Raw genomic sequence first — 16,828 nt, 5'->3', positions numbered from 1 at the left:
TTTTTCTAATGAGGTAACATTTACAGCAGGGGTCCCAACGCCCAGACTGCAGACCATTACCAGTTCATGGCCTGTTAGGAACCACAGCAGGAGGCGAGCGCCGGGTGAGTGGGCATTACCACCTGAGCTCTACCTTCCGTCAGATCAGTGGCATTAGATTCTCATAGAAGCGGGAACCCTGTTGTGAATGGCGCATGAGGGGGATCTAGGTTGCGCACCCCTTATGAGAATCTGAAGCCTGATGATCTAAGTTGGAACAGTTTCATCCTGAGACCCTCTTCCCCCGACTTGTATGAAACCAGTCACTGGTGCCAAAAAAGTTTGAGGACCACTGATGTACAGGGATTGGAATATAGATATCATTTAAGGGGGCATTTTTCAGCCTACCATGCCATATTTGTCCATTCCTTAATTTATTCCTACACAGACCCTAACTATGTGTGTATGGGCATTATTTAGGAGCTACAGAAATCAGGAGAGAAATAGACACAGTCCCTGCTCCCAGGGACCTCACGGTCACTCCTGTGACCTCTCATAGTTTCCCAGGTAATCCGGTGATAGACAACAGGAGTAAGAGATGGTAAGGATAGTCACAAGGACAATAGCTGTCACTAACCAGCAGCACTGTTCTGACACTTACAATGTATGTATTGACTGACTCTCACCACAGCCTTATCCACACCTGTAAGTGGGCTGCACAGTCTGTACTTTTCACTTCTCTGCAGGAGCACATGGGACAGGTGGTCAAGGGGGGCAAGGAGGAGGGTGGTCACGAAAGGCTTCCTGTAGGAAGGGCCACTTCCACAACACAAGGACAGGAATTAGAGAAAGTGGAATTGGGTGGGGGTAGGATTGAGGTCTCACACCCACTAAGCAAAGGGAGGCAGGAGGGAGCCTGGATGCTCCCAGACTAGGGTTAAGGAGAGGCAGGAGAGTGTGAAGACACTGCACAATGCCAGCTCAGGCAATGGTGGTCATTGAGTTTTCAGCAGGGGAGGGACCCGATCAAACTTGTTTCTTCCTAGAGAAGGGGCCGCAGCCCCAACTGTCCCTTCCATGTATATTTCCCAGTATATTTCCAGCCTGCCCAGGCTGCTGCAGCTGTTGGAAATCCCCTGGAGAATCAGAGGTCACCTGGAGGAAGCGGAGGACAGAAGGGAGGCTCCCCGCCTTCCCGCTCTATCCATGGGGGACCTCTTGCTTTCCTGGAGCAACCCCCTTCACCCTGAGGTTCCCAGCCCTGCAGCCGGCCCTGACATGGGTATTCTCTTGCTGCTTCTGCTCAGGGCTGCACTTTGAGCTCTTGGATCAAGGTGTTGGGAGCCCTAGTGGTCCCAGGTCCACTTCCAAGGACCCAAGGACTCCATAAATTGCACCATCTCTGAGGGACCTTTGGATAGGCACTCAGCAGCCCTTCTAGAGCCTGGGACCTCAATGTAGATCACACTGGGCCATGACTGCCCCCATCAAGTTCAGCAAGTGGCTGCACCCCTTTCACTGTCTCCCTAGCATACCCGACACAACATAGGTGCTCAACAAAAACGTGACAACCCCAGAAAGAATGCCTGTGATGTGCTTTGCTGGCCCCAGCAGCACAGCGGTGAGCAAGAGACCCAGTGCCACTGGTGGGGGAGGCAGTGTCCTTCAAACCATCGCCCACCAGAGACAAAACTGCAGAGACCTGGGCAAGGAGAGTTGGGTTAGGGAAAGCTCTCCTGGGGGATTTTTGAATTTGTGATGATCCTGTCTTTGACAAGAACTGGCTAATCTGGCTGCGGGATTCTGTCTTGGTTCACTTGGGATTTGTTCATGCTCATGTCTGAGGTCCCCGCCTCTGCCAGCTGAAGTGGGTGAGTCTTCCAGCTCCCCTGTCCCCAGTTAGGGGACATTCAATGCCAGGCTGAGCGCGGAGAGCCATTTCTGCAGCCCCCACCAGGGGGCAGCCTCAGCTCCTGGCCATCTCTTTTCTGTGCTGAGCCCCTTGGGTGAAGAAAATGGCACGAGCTGACCTGGGACGAACTAATATCGGGGTTCCAGGGGCAGGCAGCAACCCCCAGCTTCCACTCCCTACCTCCTTGCCAGGGGGCTGGCTGGATCTCCAGCAGCCAGTCTCTCCCTGCCAGCTGCTTGTCCTTATTCTCCACTTCTACCTCCATTTTGCAGGGTAGGTCGGGGGAAAGCAGCATTGCTTAGATTCGCTCTCATCTTCAGTTGCCCTAAAAGGAAGGTACTATTATCCCCACGGTACAGGCGAGGAAACCGGCTAAAATATGTTAGTATCCTGCTGAGCGGCATCCAGCTAGCAGAGACGCTCCCACTCAGCCGAATACCCCCACTCCACTCCCACGGCCTCCTCTTTCCCGCTTTCCCACATTTCAGACTCCTCAATCCTCAGAACCACAGGTCTGTCTTCCCAAGAGGTGTTGTCTTTCGTGGCTCTCAGAGGAACTGAAGGGTCAAAGGAGAGTAGCTAAAAGCCAAGTTCATCCCAGGAGCCGGGGCTGGAAAGAAGAAGGCCCCGCCCACTGTCAGAAGGCAAATGGCAGTCCCTGAGCAGGATATATTCCCTGCGCAGGATATATTCTGGGTTGAGCAGGAAGACCACGGAAGTACAAACCGAGGCCCAGCTAGGGGAGGCCATGCAGTTCACCCCGGACTCCCTGTCTGCGCCACCACATTGCTCCCGGCTCCTCACATAATGGGCGGGCCCATCCCCTCTGGGTGGGGCTTCCTCTGGGCCCACTCTTGGCTGGAGATCAGAGACTTGAAGGTAATTAGACATATCTTGCCCTACAGGGCTTCCCAGCATGGTAGGGGAAATGGGCTTCCCACTAGAGAATTAAGAACTAACTGGGCACCTGGAAGAAGGGCCTAGAACTCAGAATAGAAGACAAGATGGCGTGCCATCAGAGAAGCCTTCCCGGAGGAGGAAACCTCTGTGCTGAGCATGACAGCATAGGTGGGAGTAGACTCAGCCAAGGCCTTTTTTTGGGTTGGGGCCAGTCGTTGCCACAAAGACCTGATGTGCCGAGCAAGAAGGTGGAGAGGAGAGCCCGGCCGGGTCCTGCAGGGCCCCGAGGCTGGGCTGGGAAGTTAGCACAAGCTGGGGTGGAGGCTCCGCTGAGCACTAATGGGAGGAGGCCAGGGTCCTGACCTAGAGCCTGCGGCCAGCGGGACAGAGATTCTGTCCTGGACTCTCTGAGCTTGGGGCATGCGGGCTGCCAGGGAGGTGTGATGGTGGGAACCCAGGGAAAGGGAGGAAGCCTCTTCCAGGCGTGGGGTAGCCCTGGGCCCTGAACAGGTAGGCCTCTGGAAGCGCCTCGCTTTTCCTCCCTCCGGCCTCAGCCTGGTTTTCTCCTCATCTCCCCGTCGCAGGGTCCCGGGTCCAGGCTGGGGTTCAGTTGCCTGCTCCTCCTCTCTGTGCCCTCCCCCGCCCGATGGTCCCACAAGTGCTGTCTTGCAGGAGAGCGCCGGGAGACCGCAGCGCCGAGGTGAAGAGCGGAGTCCAGAGCCCTCCAGAGATGGGAGCGAATCCCGGCCCTGCCTCTCGCCAGCTGTGTGGCCTAGAGTGAGTCCGACCTCTCTGGGCCTCAGCTTCCTCCGGGATGAAGGCAGTCATGGAAAGCGCCAATGCAGGAGGCCCCCAGGACATCCTGAGCGCTCGGGAGACGCCAGGCGTGGCAGTGGGCACGGGCAGCGGAGAGGGGCGCGACCCCGCGGAATCCTCCGGCAGGGCGGGGCCTTCGGGTGGCTCCGGGTGTCCAGGGGAAGGGGTGGGCTCGGGGACGTGGAGGGAAACTGAGGCCGCGGAGGACGCGGCCGTTGGCAGCGCGCTGCGCCTGCCGGCCCCGCGTGGGCGGCCCCACTCGGGAGGACGCGGGCTCCTTTTGTCTGCAGCGTCCCCGCCGCCGCCGCCGCCGCCTCCCCCTTTCCCTCCCACTTTCGCCGCGGCCCCCGTCCCTCCCCTCCCCTCCCCCTATTGCCCCTCCCCCTTCCCCTCCCCCCTTCTCCTTCCCTCCCCTCCCCTCCCTTCGCCTCCCGAGCGGCGGGGGCTGCGGCGCCGCTGCTGACACGGATCGGCCGCGGCCGCCACCGGGCGGAGGCTGCGCGGCGCAGACCCAGACGGGCGGCCCCGGAGGGCGCGCGGCGATGGCGGCGGCAGGCGGGCGGCAGGCGCGGCGGGCGAGGGGTCCGGGCTGAGCTGCGGGCCGGCCCGGATGGCGGGCGGCGCGGGCTGGGCGGGCGCCCCCGCGGCTCTGCTGCGCTCCGTGCGCCGCCTGCGCGAGGTGTTCGAGGTGTGCGGCCGCGACCCCGACGGCTTCCTGCGCGTGGAGCGCGTCGCGGCTCTGGGACTGCGCTTCGGCCAGGGCGAGGAGGTAAGCTGGGCCGACCCCAGTCCCGGCCCGGGGACCCCAGCCCAGCCCCGCCGCCCCTCCCCCAGCTCCCCCGCCGGGTCACCCGGGTGGCCCGAGGCGGTGGCCTCCCTCCCAATCCCCTCCCTCCGCCGGAGCCCAGGACCTCGGCCCCCCGGGTATCCCTGGCCCAGCCGGGCCCTCGCTTTCCCCCCCGGCGCCCGTGCCCCGAGCGTCACGCGTCACGCCTGGGGTGGCTTCTGCGCCCACCTTCCTTCCTCGGCCGTGCAGGTCCTTCTGAGCGGTCTGCATATCCACCCTTGTCTGGGGGAGAGAGCTGCCAGAATCCGGCCCCAGGCTCCCCACCCAACCCCCCGCTGCGGAGACCAAGATGCAAGGGTCTGTGTACGCCCTGCTGGGCCGGGCCAGGGGGTGAAAGGGACCGGTAGGGGTGCTCTGCAGCCTTGGCTCCTCGGCTGCACCCACCCTGCCTAGACACGGAAGGAGGTGTCTGCTGGGGCCACCGTGTATTCCCGGGCCAGTGCCGGGTGACCTCTCATTCAGGCTCTGCTGGGCAGCCAGGCTGGCAGCTGGCTGTGTTGGTTGCAGCAGGCCAGGCAAAGCCAGGCTCGGGGAGTGGTGGCTGAGCAGAAGGCTTTCATGTGGCGGGGCCGCATCTATTTGGGGAAAGCAGGACTTAGTAGATTGTTAACAGGGCTGGAAGCCGAGGGTCGGTGCCGCCAGTAGGGTGGACGGAGTCATATCACTAAACGCGCACTACACCAGTGTCCTCTGGTGCCACCGGCATGGGGACTGGGGACTGTGTCTTAAGGGGAGGACAAGACACCCACCTGGCTGAAAGGGTCAGGGGTTTCCCCTGGAGACAAAAGCCCTGAGAAGTGGGTTTCCAAGGCCATCTAAGGCCTCAGGCCTAAGTCCCCCTGCATGGGGGACCTGGGGCCATGGGCCTCAAATGGGCACTGGCTGGCATTGTGTTCCCAGAACAGGTCAGACCAGGCATTTCAGAACATGAGAGAAGCCGGGTGACGGCCAGGTTGGGCCCGTGCCTCTGTGTCACCAGAGAGTGGGAGGTGATTGAGAATCATCTCTCCACCCGCACCTGGGCATGGGCCGGGACCTGTGAGTCGCTGAGAGCTGTGGGCAGAAGAGAGTGAGGCAGCTTCAGGCCTTGAGAACTCAGGTACCCACCCCAGGAAACACCACTGCAGTGCCTGTGAGATCCCAGACTGCCCCCTCTGCGGGGCTTTGCTGAGGGACACTGCCTGCTGCCACCACGACCCTTCTTCCCCAAAGGCCAGCCAAGCCCTTGCCTTTTCCCAGTGGCTCCCATCTGGGGCAGGCTGAGCAGACTCCTGGCATGGGGATAGTCCTGCTCCTTCCTCTCAGGACACAGACTGCAGGTCGGGTAAAGAAGCCACCAGCTCTGGGTGAAACCTGGAGTCCCCGAACCCAGAGCCTCAGTAGTGGGAAGGGCCTCCCAACAACCTCTGGCAGGGGCCACCAGCCTCAGCCACGTGCCCAGCAAGCCTCACCCACTTCTCCCCCAGCTGGACAGTTCTTGCCATTAGAACCTTCTCCCTCATACACTCTAGAGACAGACTTGCTTGTCACTTAGTCATCACCATTCTGCACAGGGACTCACATAAGTCTCTCTTCTTTGGGGGAGCCTTTAAACATTTGAAAATAGCACTCCTGCCCCTTCTCTCCTTACTCCCATTTTCCCTTCTCCAGGCCAAATACCCCAGTTCCTGGAGCCCTAGGCCATTTCCATATGACCCAGTAGCCAGACCTCTGGCTTCTGGCCCTGGAGCTGCCATCGACTAATTCTGCGACTCAGTTTTCCTAGCAATAACATGAAAGGGCTGGACAAGCAGACCGCCCCCCCCGCCCCCGCAGGACTGTATTAGCCCCAAGACCTCACACATATGCACACAGCTTAGGGTGGGGCTGCCTTTGAATGGGGCACTGCACTCTGCTCATATTAAGTTTCTGGTCACCAAACCCTCCAGGGATCTGCTTTAGAAACCTCTGCCAAGCCAGGGATTCTCCACCCTTCGGGGAGGGTCAGTGATTTTTTTCTTTTAAAAACATACTCTGAGATTACTACAGAAGCAGTGGATATGCACTGCAGAAAACTGGAAATAGGGACAAGCAAAATAAAAAGTATTGTGTCCTATCTCTCAGGCAGCGCCTCAATGACATTTCTGTCAGAACTTTCCAGAGCTGTTTCCATGCTTATATGTCAATTTTCTCCAGAAAATGAGATCATACTGTGCATAGTGTTTTGTAACCTGATTTTTTTTTTTTTTGCCGGTAAATGATCATCACTTTTCTGCTTCAATAAATTTTCATCTCGTTTAATATTTAGACCTTTTTCAGATTTCCCTATTTGACCCCAAAATGTCCATTTTTGCTTTTTCCTCTCCAGGACTGTGCAGTGTATGTGGTTGTTGTCACCTTTTAGTCTCTCTTAGTGTAACACAATTCCTTTTTCTTTTCTTTTTTTTTTTTTTTCTTTTAACAATCCTGGCTTGTGGAAGCATTCGGGCCTGTTGTCTGTGTCAGAATTTCTGGAATCTAAGCCTGTTTCTTGGCTCTTATTCCCATTTAATTTCGTCTTGTTCATTTCATCGCATTGTATCTGTCAAGAAAGAGAATCTAGCATCCTACCTCTGTCACTCTCAGCTGTGCTGCTGCCTGCGGGCTGGAGAAGCAGTGCTTGGTGTGTCTGAATCCACAAGGCTGGTTAAACATTGCAAGGCAGGACCATGGACAGGGCCCCGAGGCACTTGTAGGGGTGATTTTCTGCTTACACTGTATTGACTGAGACCCGTGGAAATATATTTTGCATCTCTACTCACTACCCATCTTATCCCCTGATGCATTACAAAATCGGAGTGTTGTTTTCCAGCGGTGGGGTGGGGGGAGGGCTCCCTTACGAAATGCAGTGTACTCTGACAGTTTCTATTTTATTTGTTTTAAAATCAGGCAGTGACATTGATTCCCCAGCCAATTGTGCTCTGGGATGGATAATGATCATTCATTAGATATGGAGTTCAGTGAACTTAGAGCTGATTGTCCACAGTTTACCACCTGCCCCCAGAATACCAGGGATACCAGGATCAAATGCTTTGCAAAAACCAAAATATGCTAGGTCGTAAAGTATGAAATAAATATCCATGAGGCCATAATGAAATATATATATGTATAAATTATTGAACAGATGATAATAAATAAACAGGAAAATCTCTCGTATAGAAGAAACCCGAATAACATATGTTGATAATTGCCCCATTGAGGAAGTGAAGCGTAACCTCCCACCGTGTAAGCATGAGATGTTCATAGTGGCTTCCTTATAATGGGTAGAGTTTGGAAAGTGAGGGGAACAGCAACTGTGTAGTGGAGAAACCCAACAAACAGTGTCTCAGAAGGTGATCAAGGACAACATCGATAGTGACAGGTTGTGATGATGGCATATACCCTTGGTGTGATGTGGTGAGAATAGGACTTTTCCTCTGTGGTCTTCCTCCCAAACCAGTAATCCCAGTCTAGTCCTGAGAAAAACACCGGACAAATCCCAACCGAGAGGCATTCTACATAACACCTGATTAGGACCTCTCAAAACTGTCAAGGTCATCCAAAACAAGGAAATTTTGAGACACCGTCAGAGCCAAGTGGAGACTAAGGAGGCAGCTGACTAAATGCAGTGTGGTGTCCTGGATGGGACCCTAGAACCAAGAAGAGGACATTAGGTAAAAACTAAGGAAGTCTGGATCAAGTATGAATGTTACTTAATAATATTATTTATGGATTAGGTTAGTCCCTGATAGTTCCCTACTTTGTTGACCTAGGTATCACAGCAGAAAAGAGGAGACAATGGGCAGGGCATGGTGGCTCATGCCTGTAATCCTAACACTTTGGGAGGCTGAGGTGGGAGGATCACTGGAGCTCAGGAGTTCGAGACCAGCCTGGGCAACATGGTGAGACCCCCATCTCTACAAAAAATACAAAAATTAGCCCGGTGTAGTGGCGTGCACCTGTAATCCCAGCTAGTTGGGAGGCTGAGGCAGGAGAATCGCTTGAACCTGGGAGGCGGAGGTTGCAGTGAGCTGAGATTACATCGCTGCACTCCAGCCTGGGTGACAGAGTGAGACCCTGCCACAAAAAAAAAAAAAAAAAGAAAGAAAGAAAAGAAAAGAAATAAATGCAGATTTTTGAGGGATGGGGCACACCACTGTCCTGACCCTGAAAGTCTACAATGCCAGGGAGCAGGACTCTGATAAGTATGTAACACCATGGCTCAACACCCTGACCCTGTGTTGCCTTCTGATGTATTGCATTGTCTCCCTAACCTCTTTAGGCCTCTATTTACTCATCCATCAAATGGGGCTGATCAGAGTCCCCATTCCATAGGGTTATTGTGGGGTTTGGGTGAGTTAATACATACAAAGGGCTTAGTCCAGTATCTGCACAGAGTAGGCATAATATCAGAATTGCTGGTGCTCTCCTTGTCATTATTATTATTTTCTAAACACTTGCAAGCATCTTTGAGAGGCTGTTCTAGGCTGGGGATTTGCTAGGAATTGAGGTCAAGATCTGGCACCGGCCTCTGTGTACTCAACTCACCCTCCTTAACCAGCTGTGGTGTTCCTGCCCCTCTTACGTCCCCTCAGCAGTCAGAATGGCAGACATTGAAAGCAGCCAGAGATGTCCTGGGCCACACTTCCCTGTGACATGGTCCTCTTCCCTTTCCAGTTTGAAGACCGTCCTTCTTGCTAGAAAAATAGAAATAAGAATCACCAAGTAGGCCTCTGCCATGCATTAACAAAGCACCATCTCCTCTGGACAGCGGGCCTGTCCTGCCTGCTTGGAAATGAAATGATGGTCCCCACTGGGCTCCCTGAGTCCTCAGGTCCCCTCTGAGCTAATGCCTGCTATGGGGGAGTTGCTAGTGCCACTTGGCTTAAGCCTGGTTCTTTGAAATGGCAAAGGGGTTGGGGTGCTAGGATGGGCTGAGACCGGCCAGGAGCCAGCCCTGGGGCTGGGATCGATGTCTTCTGAGATACGTGGGCTTCCAGGAACAGGAGCACCTGGAACTAAAGGTCCTCTGCTCAGGAGTGGCGATTGGATAACGGGGAAGAAACAACTGTATCCCCACAGCGGTGGCCTTAGGAAGGGGTGAAGGGGAAGGTAGGGCCAGATCAGTGGTTCCCTGTAGGCAGTGAGACCTAGGCAGCCAAGAGTGGATGTGTGTGAGAGAACTGGGGATGGGCAGCAGGATTGGAGGCAGGAGGCCTCCTCGGGACTGTGGCACATGGTAAGAGAGGAAGAGCATCCTAACTTGGGCAGTGGTGGGGGGTGCAGAATTGACAGGGGCCTGGAAGGCCGGCAAAGCCCCAACGAGCCACTCCCAAAAGGTGATAGTTAAAGGTGCTCTTTTGAGACCAGGCAACCTCTATGTACCCCACCCTTATGCGGCTACCATGCGGAGTGACAAGGCTGGCACATCAGAAGGAAGGCCCAGGTGCCCTGAGCCTGGCAGAAAAGGCGGGAGTGCCTGGGACCTGAGGTGGAAGCAGGACAGGAGTGGGTCCAGAGAGATGTTCTCTTTCCTGTGCTTCTGGGAAACTGTGCTCCTGAGGTTGGAGGTCATCAAGGAAGTGGGGCCAAGGCTGGGGTCCCTTGGGGCCTGGGGATGGGCATGTGGCACCACACTCTGCATTGAGGCAGGAGGACGAGTCCTAGCTGGGGCACCCTCTGGCCTCTCGTGCCCACCAGTTTGGCTGTGCTGGGAGGAGGCCAGACGCAGAAAGTCTGCTGGGACTCATCCATCTTATTAGACATGCCCCTGCCTTTTTTTTTTTTTTTTAATTGAAACAGGCTCTCGCTTTGTAGCTTAGGCTGGAGTTCAGGGGTGCATCATGGCTCACTGCAGCCTCGAGCTCTTGGGCTCAAACCATCCTCCTGCCCCAGCCTCCCAAGTAGCTGGCACTGCAAGTATATGCCACCATGCTCAGCTAATTTTTTGTCAGACATTCTTTTTTTTTGAGACGGAGTCTCACTCTGTCACCCAGGCTGGAGTGCAGTGGCTTGTTGCAACCTCCAACTCCGGGGTTCAAGGGATTCTCTCACCTCAGCCTCCTGAGTAGCTGGGATTACAGCCATGTGCCACCACGCCCGGCTAATTTTTTGTATTTTTAGTAGAGACAGGGTTTTGCCATGTTGGCCAGGCTGGTCTTTTAACTCCTGACCTCTGGTGATCCACCGCCTGAGCCTCCCAAGGTGCTGGGATTACAGGCGTGAGCCACCACAGCTGGCCTGTCAGACACTCTTGACGAAGCCTGAATCCATTTGGCAAAACCTTGCTGAGTTCCAGCGTCATTCCCAAGACACTGGAGTACTAGAGAATGAGGAAGTGCCAGCGTTGAGAGGCCATGCTATGGGGGGTGGGGGGTGTGATCCCTGCGTCCATTGGTGAGACCTGAATGGGGGACGTGTAGACCTGAGTAGGGGGGAAGAATCAGCCCTTCCCATCAGCAAGATGTGCCCTCCAAGGGATATCAGTGGGTAGAGAACCTTGAACCATCCACAAGCTTCCCTTAGGGGCATCCAGCCCATGAAGTGTGACGTTCTCCCTGTACAGGTGGGTCACGAGGCTGGACAGGCAGCGTGGCTTTCAGACCCGGCCCTGACTCTGAGGCTTAGGAGCCTTCCCTAGCACCGGGAAGAAAACCAAAGAGGAAAAGAAGAAGAAAGGACTGGACAGAGGGAGGAGAGGCTGAGCCAGAAGATTCCTGTGTGCCGCCTGGGCTGGTGGGCGGGGAGTAGGGAGCCCAGAAACCTGGGAACGGGGGCGATGGCTACAAAGCCACCCCTTTTTCCTTCAGCAGGGCCTCCACTGCCTGAGAAGGTTGGCACTGGGCAACACTGCCTTGGAGGGCAGTGCATTGCTAGGGTGGGCAGCAGGCTCCTGGACAATGGTGCCCCGGCCTGGGCAACCTTCTGCCAGCAGGAATAGGGGTGTTCACAGGTCCACATGGTGGAGGGGGTTCTGCCTCAGCCCTGGAGTGTAGGGCGGAGGGCTCCTTCCCTTCCTGTTGCAGCACCCCTTTGGCCCACTGAGCAGTCATCCCCACCCCAGCCCTGAGCAGTGCCACCAGGAACAGTGCAGAAGGGGAACCTGACAGCTGGCTGAGATTGACCCTTAGAGCTGAGTCACACCAACCTGGGCGGGATGGAGGGGAAATGCCCACTGGCCTGGAAATGGCATATGGCTTGCCCAAGTCACTGCTGTCCTCCTAGCCCCAAGTTATTGGGTAAATGCCCTGAAATTTTTATACAGTTGATTTTATGGAAGTATCCCTTACATTTACCCTTAACACGGGTCCAGATTTAAAAATTTTTTATTCCTAGGCCAGGTGTGGTGGCTCAACCCTGTAATCCCAGCACTTTGGGAGGCCGAGGTGGGCAGATTGCTTGAGGTCAGGAGTTTGAGACCATCCTGGCCAACATGGTGAAACCCTGTCTCTACTAAAAATACAAAAATTAGCCGGGTGTGGTGGCATGCGCCTGTAGTCCCAGCTACTTGGGAGGCTGAGATAGGAGAATTGCTTAAACCCGGGAGGCGGAGGTTGCAATGAGCTGAGATTGAACCACTGCACCCCAGCCTGGGTAACAGAGCGAGACTCAGTCTCAAAAAATAAAAATAAATAAATAAATAAATACAAATAAAAAATTTTTATTCCTAGGCCCAGCGCAGTGGCTCAAGCCTGTAATCCTAGCACTTTGGGAGGCTGAGGCAGGCAGATCACCTGAGGTCAGGAGTTCAAGACCACCCTGGCCAACATGGTGAAACTCATCTCTATTAAAAATACAAGAATTAGCCAGGCATGATGATGCACGCCTGTAATCTCAGCTACTCAGGAGGCTGAGGCAGGAGAATCGCTTAAACCCAGGAGGAGGAGGTTGCAGTGAGCCGAGATTGCGCCACTGCACTCCAGCCTAGGCGACAGAGTGAGATTCCATCTCAAAAAAAAGCCATTTTATTCCATTAACATCTTGGGTACCTACTGTGTGCCAACCCTGCCCTGGGCACTGGGAAACAGGAAACAACAGGGACCTGGGCTTGCATTCTGATGGGGGTCACAGAAAAGAGGCAAAGGAATGGAAACAACTGTCAGGTGCAGGTAAGTGGCAGAAAGAAACATTAGTGCCAAAACAAAAGTCAGTGTACTTAGAACAATGTCATAGATGGCTATTGAGGTGGAGCCCAGAATGAAGTGGGGGCTGCACCTTGCATATGTCTCGGAAATGTGGTCCAGGCAGAGGCAGGAGCCTGCCCAGGGGCTTAGAGGCACAGTGAGCCCGAAGACAAGGGTGGGGCCAGTTCCTGTGGCCTTCCCTGCAGGGGCTTTGGCTTTCTTGGAATGAGATGGAAGCCCCCAAAGGGTTCTGAGCAGAGGAGGTACAGGATCAGACTTAGGTTTAATGGGGACCACGCTGGCTGCTGTGTGGCTCCTCGGAGAGGCAGAAGGGGCCGGGGAGAGGCAGGGAGACCAGCACCAAGGCTAGTTCTTCACCCAGGTGATGGGCGCTGGAGGCCAGGAGCAGAGGAGAAGCCGTGGAGCAGTGGCTGGATCTTGAAAATGGAGCCGATTGGCAGTGGGAGTGAGCAAGAGGAGACTTTGGAGACAGGCTGCCGTTGCTGGGTGGGGAGGCAGAGAGGAAGAGGGCTGGGTGAGGACTCGGGAGCTCCATGTTGGCCTGTGAGACCTGAGTGCAGCTGTGGAGCCAGTGGCGCTGGACAGGTCCGGGGACCACGCTTCAGCCCCGCTCCGCCTGGCACATCCTGGGCTCTTTCTCCCCTTCCTTCTACCCTGGCCTGGGGGTCTCATCTCATTGCCCACAACAAAGGAGTTTACAGAAGCTGACCCAAGTGTGGCCTGGGCCCCTTTAAAAGCAAGGCTTGGCCGGGAGCGGTGGCTCACGCCTGTAATCCCAACACTCTGGGAGGCCAAGGCAGGCAGATCACGAGGTCAGGAGACCGAGGCCATCCTGGCTAACACGGGTGAAACCCCGTCTCTACTAAAGATACAAAAACAAAATTAGCCAGGCATGGTGGTGGGCGACTGTAGTCCCAGTTACTCGGGAGGCTGAGCTGGGAGAATGGCGTGAACCTGGGAGGTGGAGCTTGCAGTGAGCCGAGATCGCGCCACTGTACTCCAGCATGGGTGACAGAGCGAGACTCCGTCTAATAAAAACAAAACAAAACAAAACAAAACAAAAGCCACGCTTGCCCCAGCATCTTCAGATTCTTGGAGACTCCCCCAGGGGCCATAGCTTAGGGTCACCAATTCCCTGCAACCTGTCACCCCTGAGGTCACTGCTGAGGACCCATTGTCCATAGCTTCTGTGCCCTTGAGGGCAGGATGAGCAGAGCAGCCCAGAATCCTTATAGGTTTCTATAACGACCCATGACCCAAGACGGGGAGCAGGCTCCATGTAGCCGTAGCCCAGATTCCAGCTGTGAGGACCTCTGGCTTCCCTGGAGACCAAGGCCTTGAGTCCAACACACATTGCAGTTGCTGTGGCTCAGGGCTTACAGGCGCAAAACCCAGAGAAGATTGCCAGCTTCCTCCAAAGTGTGTGCTGATGACACATGGGCCTGCAGTGGGCACTGTCCCCAGGCAGATCCCAGTCTAAGGCCAGCACCTGGACAGGATAGACAAAGGATTGATTTGAACCAAAACAAAAACAAGAAGGGGAGTAGAGGTCATTCAGTGAGACTCCCATTCAGTGCCTGCATCACTCAGTAGCCAAGAGACAGGGACACACTGCCTCCCAAGGCAAGCCCGTTCTCACCTGGCAGGGCTCTGGCTGAGTTCTTGTTCATATAACGAGCTGAAGTCTATCTCCTAGAGTTCCATCTGCTCACACTTCCTCCACCCATTCATCCAACCATCTGCCTGCCCATTCACCTAAGCATCCACTTACCCATCCATCTACCCATCCATCATCCCTTCCGTCCATATATACCCAACCATGTACCTCCTGATCCATCCGTCCAGTGAACCGCCCATCCCACCGTCCATCCACCCATCCATTCATTAGCCACGCACCCCTTAGTCCACCCATCTGTTCATCTACCCTTCTGCCCACTTCCCTAGCCTCCCCATCTGTCCATCCATCCATCCATCTATCCATCCATTCATCCATCTATCCATCCATCCACCATCTACCACTTCCTGAGTATCAGTCATGCAAAAGTCCTAAGCACAGACCCAGGGATGGGGACTGGTATTTTCAGGGAGTGACAAGTGTCTCCATGTGGTGAAAGGACAGGAAGGGCAGGGAGACTGAGAACTCAGGCTGGAACAGGGACCAGATGGTGACTTTCGGGAGGGCTCAGGAGCTGGGAGGGTCTGAGTAGCTCAGATGAGTTTTGGATGAGCAACACCTCAGTGCAATGATTCCTGCCCTCTATGGAATCAACTCTTTTTTATGATTTCTCACTTCCCACACAGGCCATTGGGTCTGGCAAGAGCTGGGACCTTGCTGAAAAATGTGAAGGCTCAGATTATTTTATTTTTATTTATTTATTTATTTATTATTTATTTATTTATTTTTGAGATGGAGTCTTGCTTTGTCGCCCAGGCTGGCATACAGTGGCGCAATCTCGACTCACTGCAAACTCTGCCTCCCAGGTTCCAACAATTCTTCTGCCTCAGCCTCCCGAGTAGCTGGGACTACAGGAGTGCACCACCACACCCAGCTAATTTTTTGTATTTTTAGTAGAAACGGGGTTTCACCATGTTGGCCAGGATGGTCTCGATCTCCTGACCTTGTAATCCACCCATCTCAGCCTCCCAAAGTGCTGGGGTTACAGGCATGAGCCACCGTGCCCAGCCCTGCCTTTGTATTTCTTAATCCCTTTCATCATCACGGCAACCAGGAGGATCCATGAGGTGAAGTGACTTGTCCAGGGTCTTGAGTAACTGGAGGAGCTGGGATTTGAACCCAGGTCTGTCAGGTTCTAAAGCTGCCTTTTTAGCTTCCTGCTGTGGGGGTCCCATGTTCTTAGAAGGTCAGAGGAGGGAGAGAGTGACCTGATTTGAGTTCCAGAAATCTAACATTGGAGAAATCTGAAATTTGAGACTTCCTCTGGCTGGGGAATTTGAGTCTGGGGTGGTCTCGGTTGGGAAATGTGCAGATCAGAAGTAGGTCTGGGCTTTGCAGGATGGGCGGTCAGGGGCCCTCTCATGGGCACTGCATCCCAGCACTGGGCAGGGAGGGAGGCTGCCAGCGAACTGTGCCCGGAATTATGCATCTGCGCCACTTCCTGTTCAAATGGTGATTCCATGGCCCCAGGAGGTGCGCATTTCTCTGACTGCTCCGATTTCCTGCCAGGCACTCATAGGTAATCCTCTGCAGGCCCAGGCTGTGTGGGGCTGAGTCTTCTTTGTCTCCAGTTGGCCGCCCCGCCAGCCCCTGGACCACACACTCCTTTTCCTGCATCCTCCTCAGCCTGCACTGCAGATCCTCCCCAGTCAGAGGCCCTGCAGCCCCAGCTGGCCTTGGCCCCATCCTGCTCTCCTGCCCCTTCCCCACTTCCACTTTTCTACAGCACCTCAGATCAGGCCAGGCCATCTCTCAGGTTCTCTCCCTGCCCTACGGAAGTGACTGGGAGCTGGGCCCTAGTGTCAGGCACATCTGGTTTGAGACCCAGCTCTGCAACTTACTTGCTGCGTGACTCTGAGAAGTTACTTAACCTCTTTATGCCTCAGTCTCCTCATGTGTATAGTGGGGATAATATTAGCAATGCATGTTAAACCCTCAAAATGACACGTGACATAGTAAGTGTCACATATGTTTGTTAAAATGATCATTACCACCAACTCTAGGTTTTCTGAGTCAGCTGTCTGATCTACTCTTTTACAGATTTTTTTGAGGTCAGATTCTGTGTCATGTTTGGGGCCAGAGGGTATACAGGTGAGTAAGACAGGATTCCTTCCCTGCGGTGGGGGCAGGGGACTGACGTGGAAACCTTGGTCAGACCTGCGGGAAGGGTGCCGGCTTGTGCAGGTGTGGCTCAGGCATGAAGACAGGAGAGTCGCTCTGCCTGGGAGATGAGAAAGCCTTTCTGGAGTGGGACTTCAGAAGTGGATGGCGGGGCTGAGTTTGGAACAGGGTCTGCCAGGGTGGAGGGAAGGACAGGTATGCCAAAGGTGAGACCTACCTGTGCAGAGGCCCACCTGCAGGGATGGAGGGGCTGACCAGGCAGGCTGGAGGCAGGATGTGGCAGGGCTTGATTTTATCCCAAAGGTGTCGGGATAAAGTGTTGAAGAGGTTTAAGCAGAGGGCCACACAGCTCTATTGCCTTTAGACAAACCCACCTAGAAGTAGCGTGGGTTGGGGAGAAGGGGCTGAGGTGGGAGGCTTCTGTCCCAGTTCAGGGG

At 54.8% G+C, this 16,828-nt stretch overlaps 1 protein-coding gene across 1 annotated transcript in view; it reads left to right on the top strand.

Moving 5' to 3' along the window:
* The first annotated feature begins 4,040 nt into the window (after nucleotides 1-4,040).
* Nucleotides 4,041-16,828, top strand: part of RAB11FIP4 (RAB11 family interacting protein 4) — a 140,338-nt gene continuing 127,550 nt past the window's right edge. Inside the window, exon 1 of the mRNA XM_009251485.4 lies at nucleotides 4,041-4,376. Within this exon, the coding sequence (XP_009249760.2) occupies nucleotides 4,218-4,376 (159 nt within the window). The 5' untranslated portion in view covers nucleotides 4,041-4,217. The remainder of the gene's footprint in view (nucleotides 4,377-16,828) is intronic.

The sequence above is a fragment of the Pongo abelii genome, chromosome 19 (assembly GCF_028885655.2).
Source record: "Pongo abelii isolate AG06213 chromosome 19, NHGRI_mPonAbe1-v2.0_pri, whole genome shotgun sequence".
NCBI classification, from domain to species: Eukaryota; Metazoa; Chordata; class Mammalia; order Primates; family Hominidae; genus Pongo; species Pongo abelii.
Note: the sequence above shows the minus strand (reverse complement) of the source record. Positions and strands in the feature narration are given on the sequence as shown.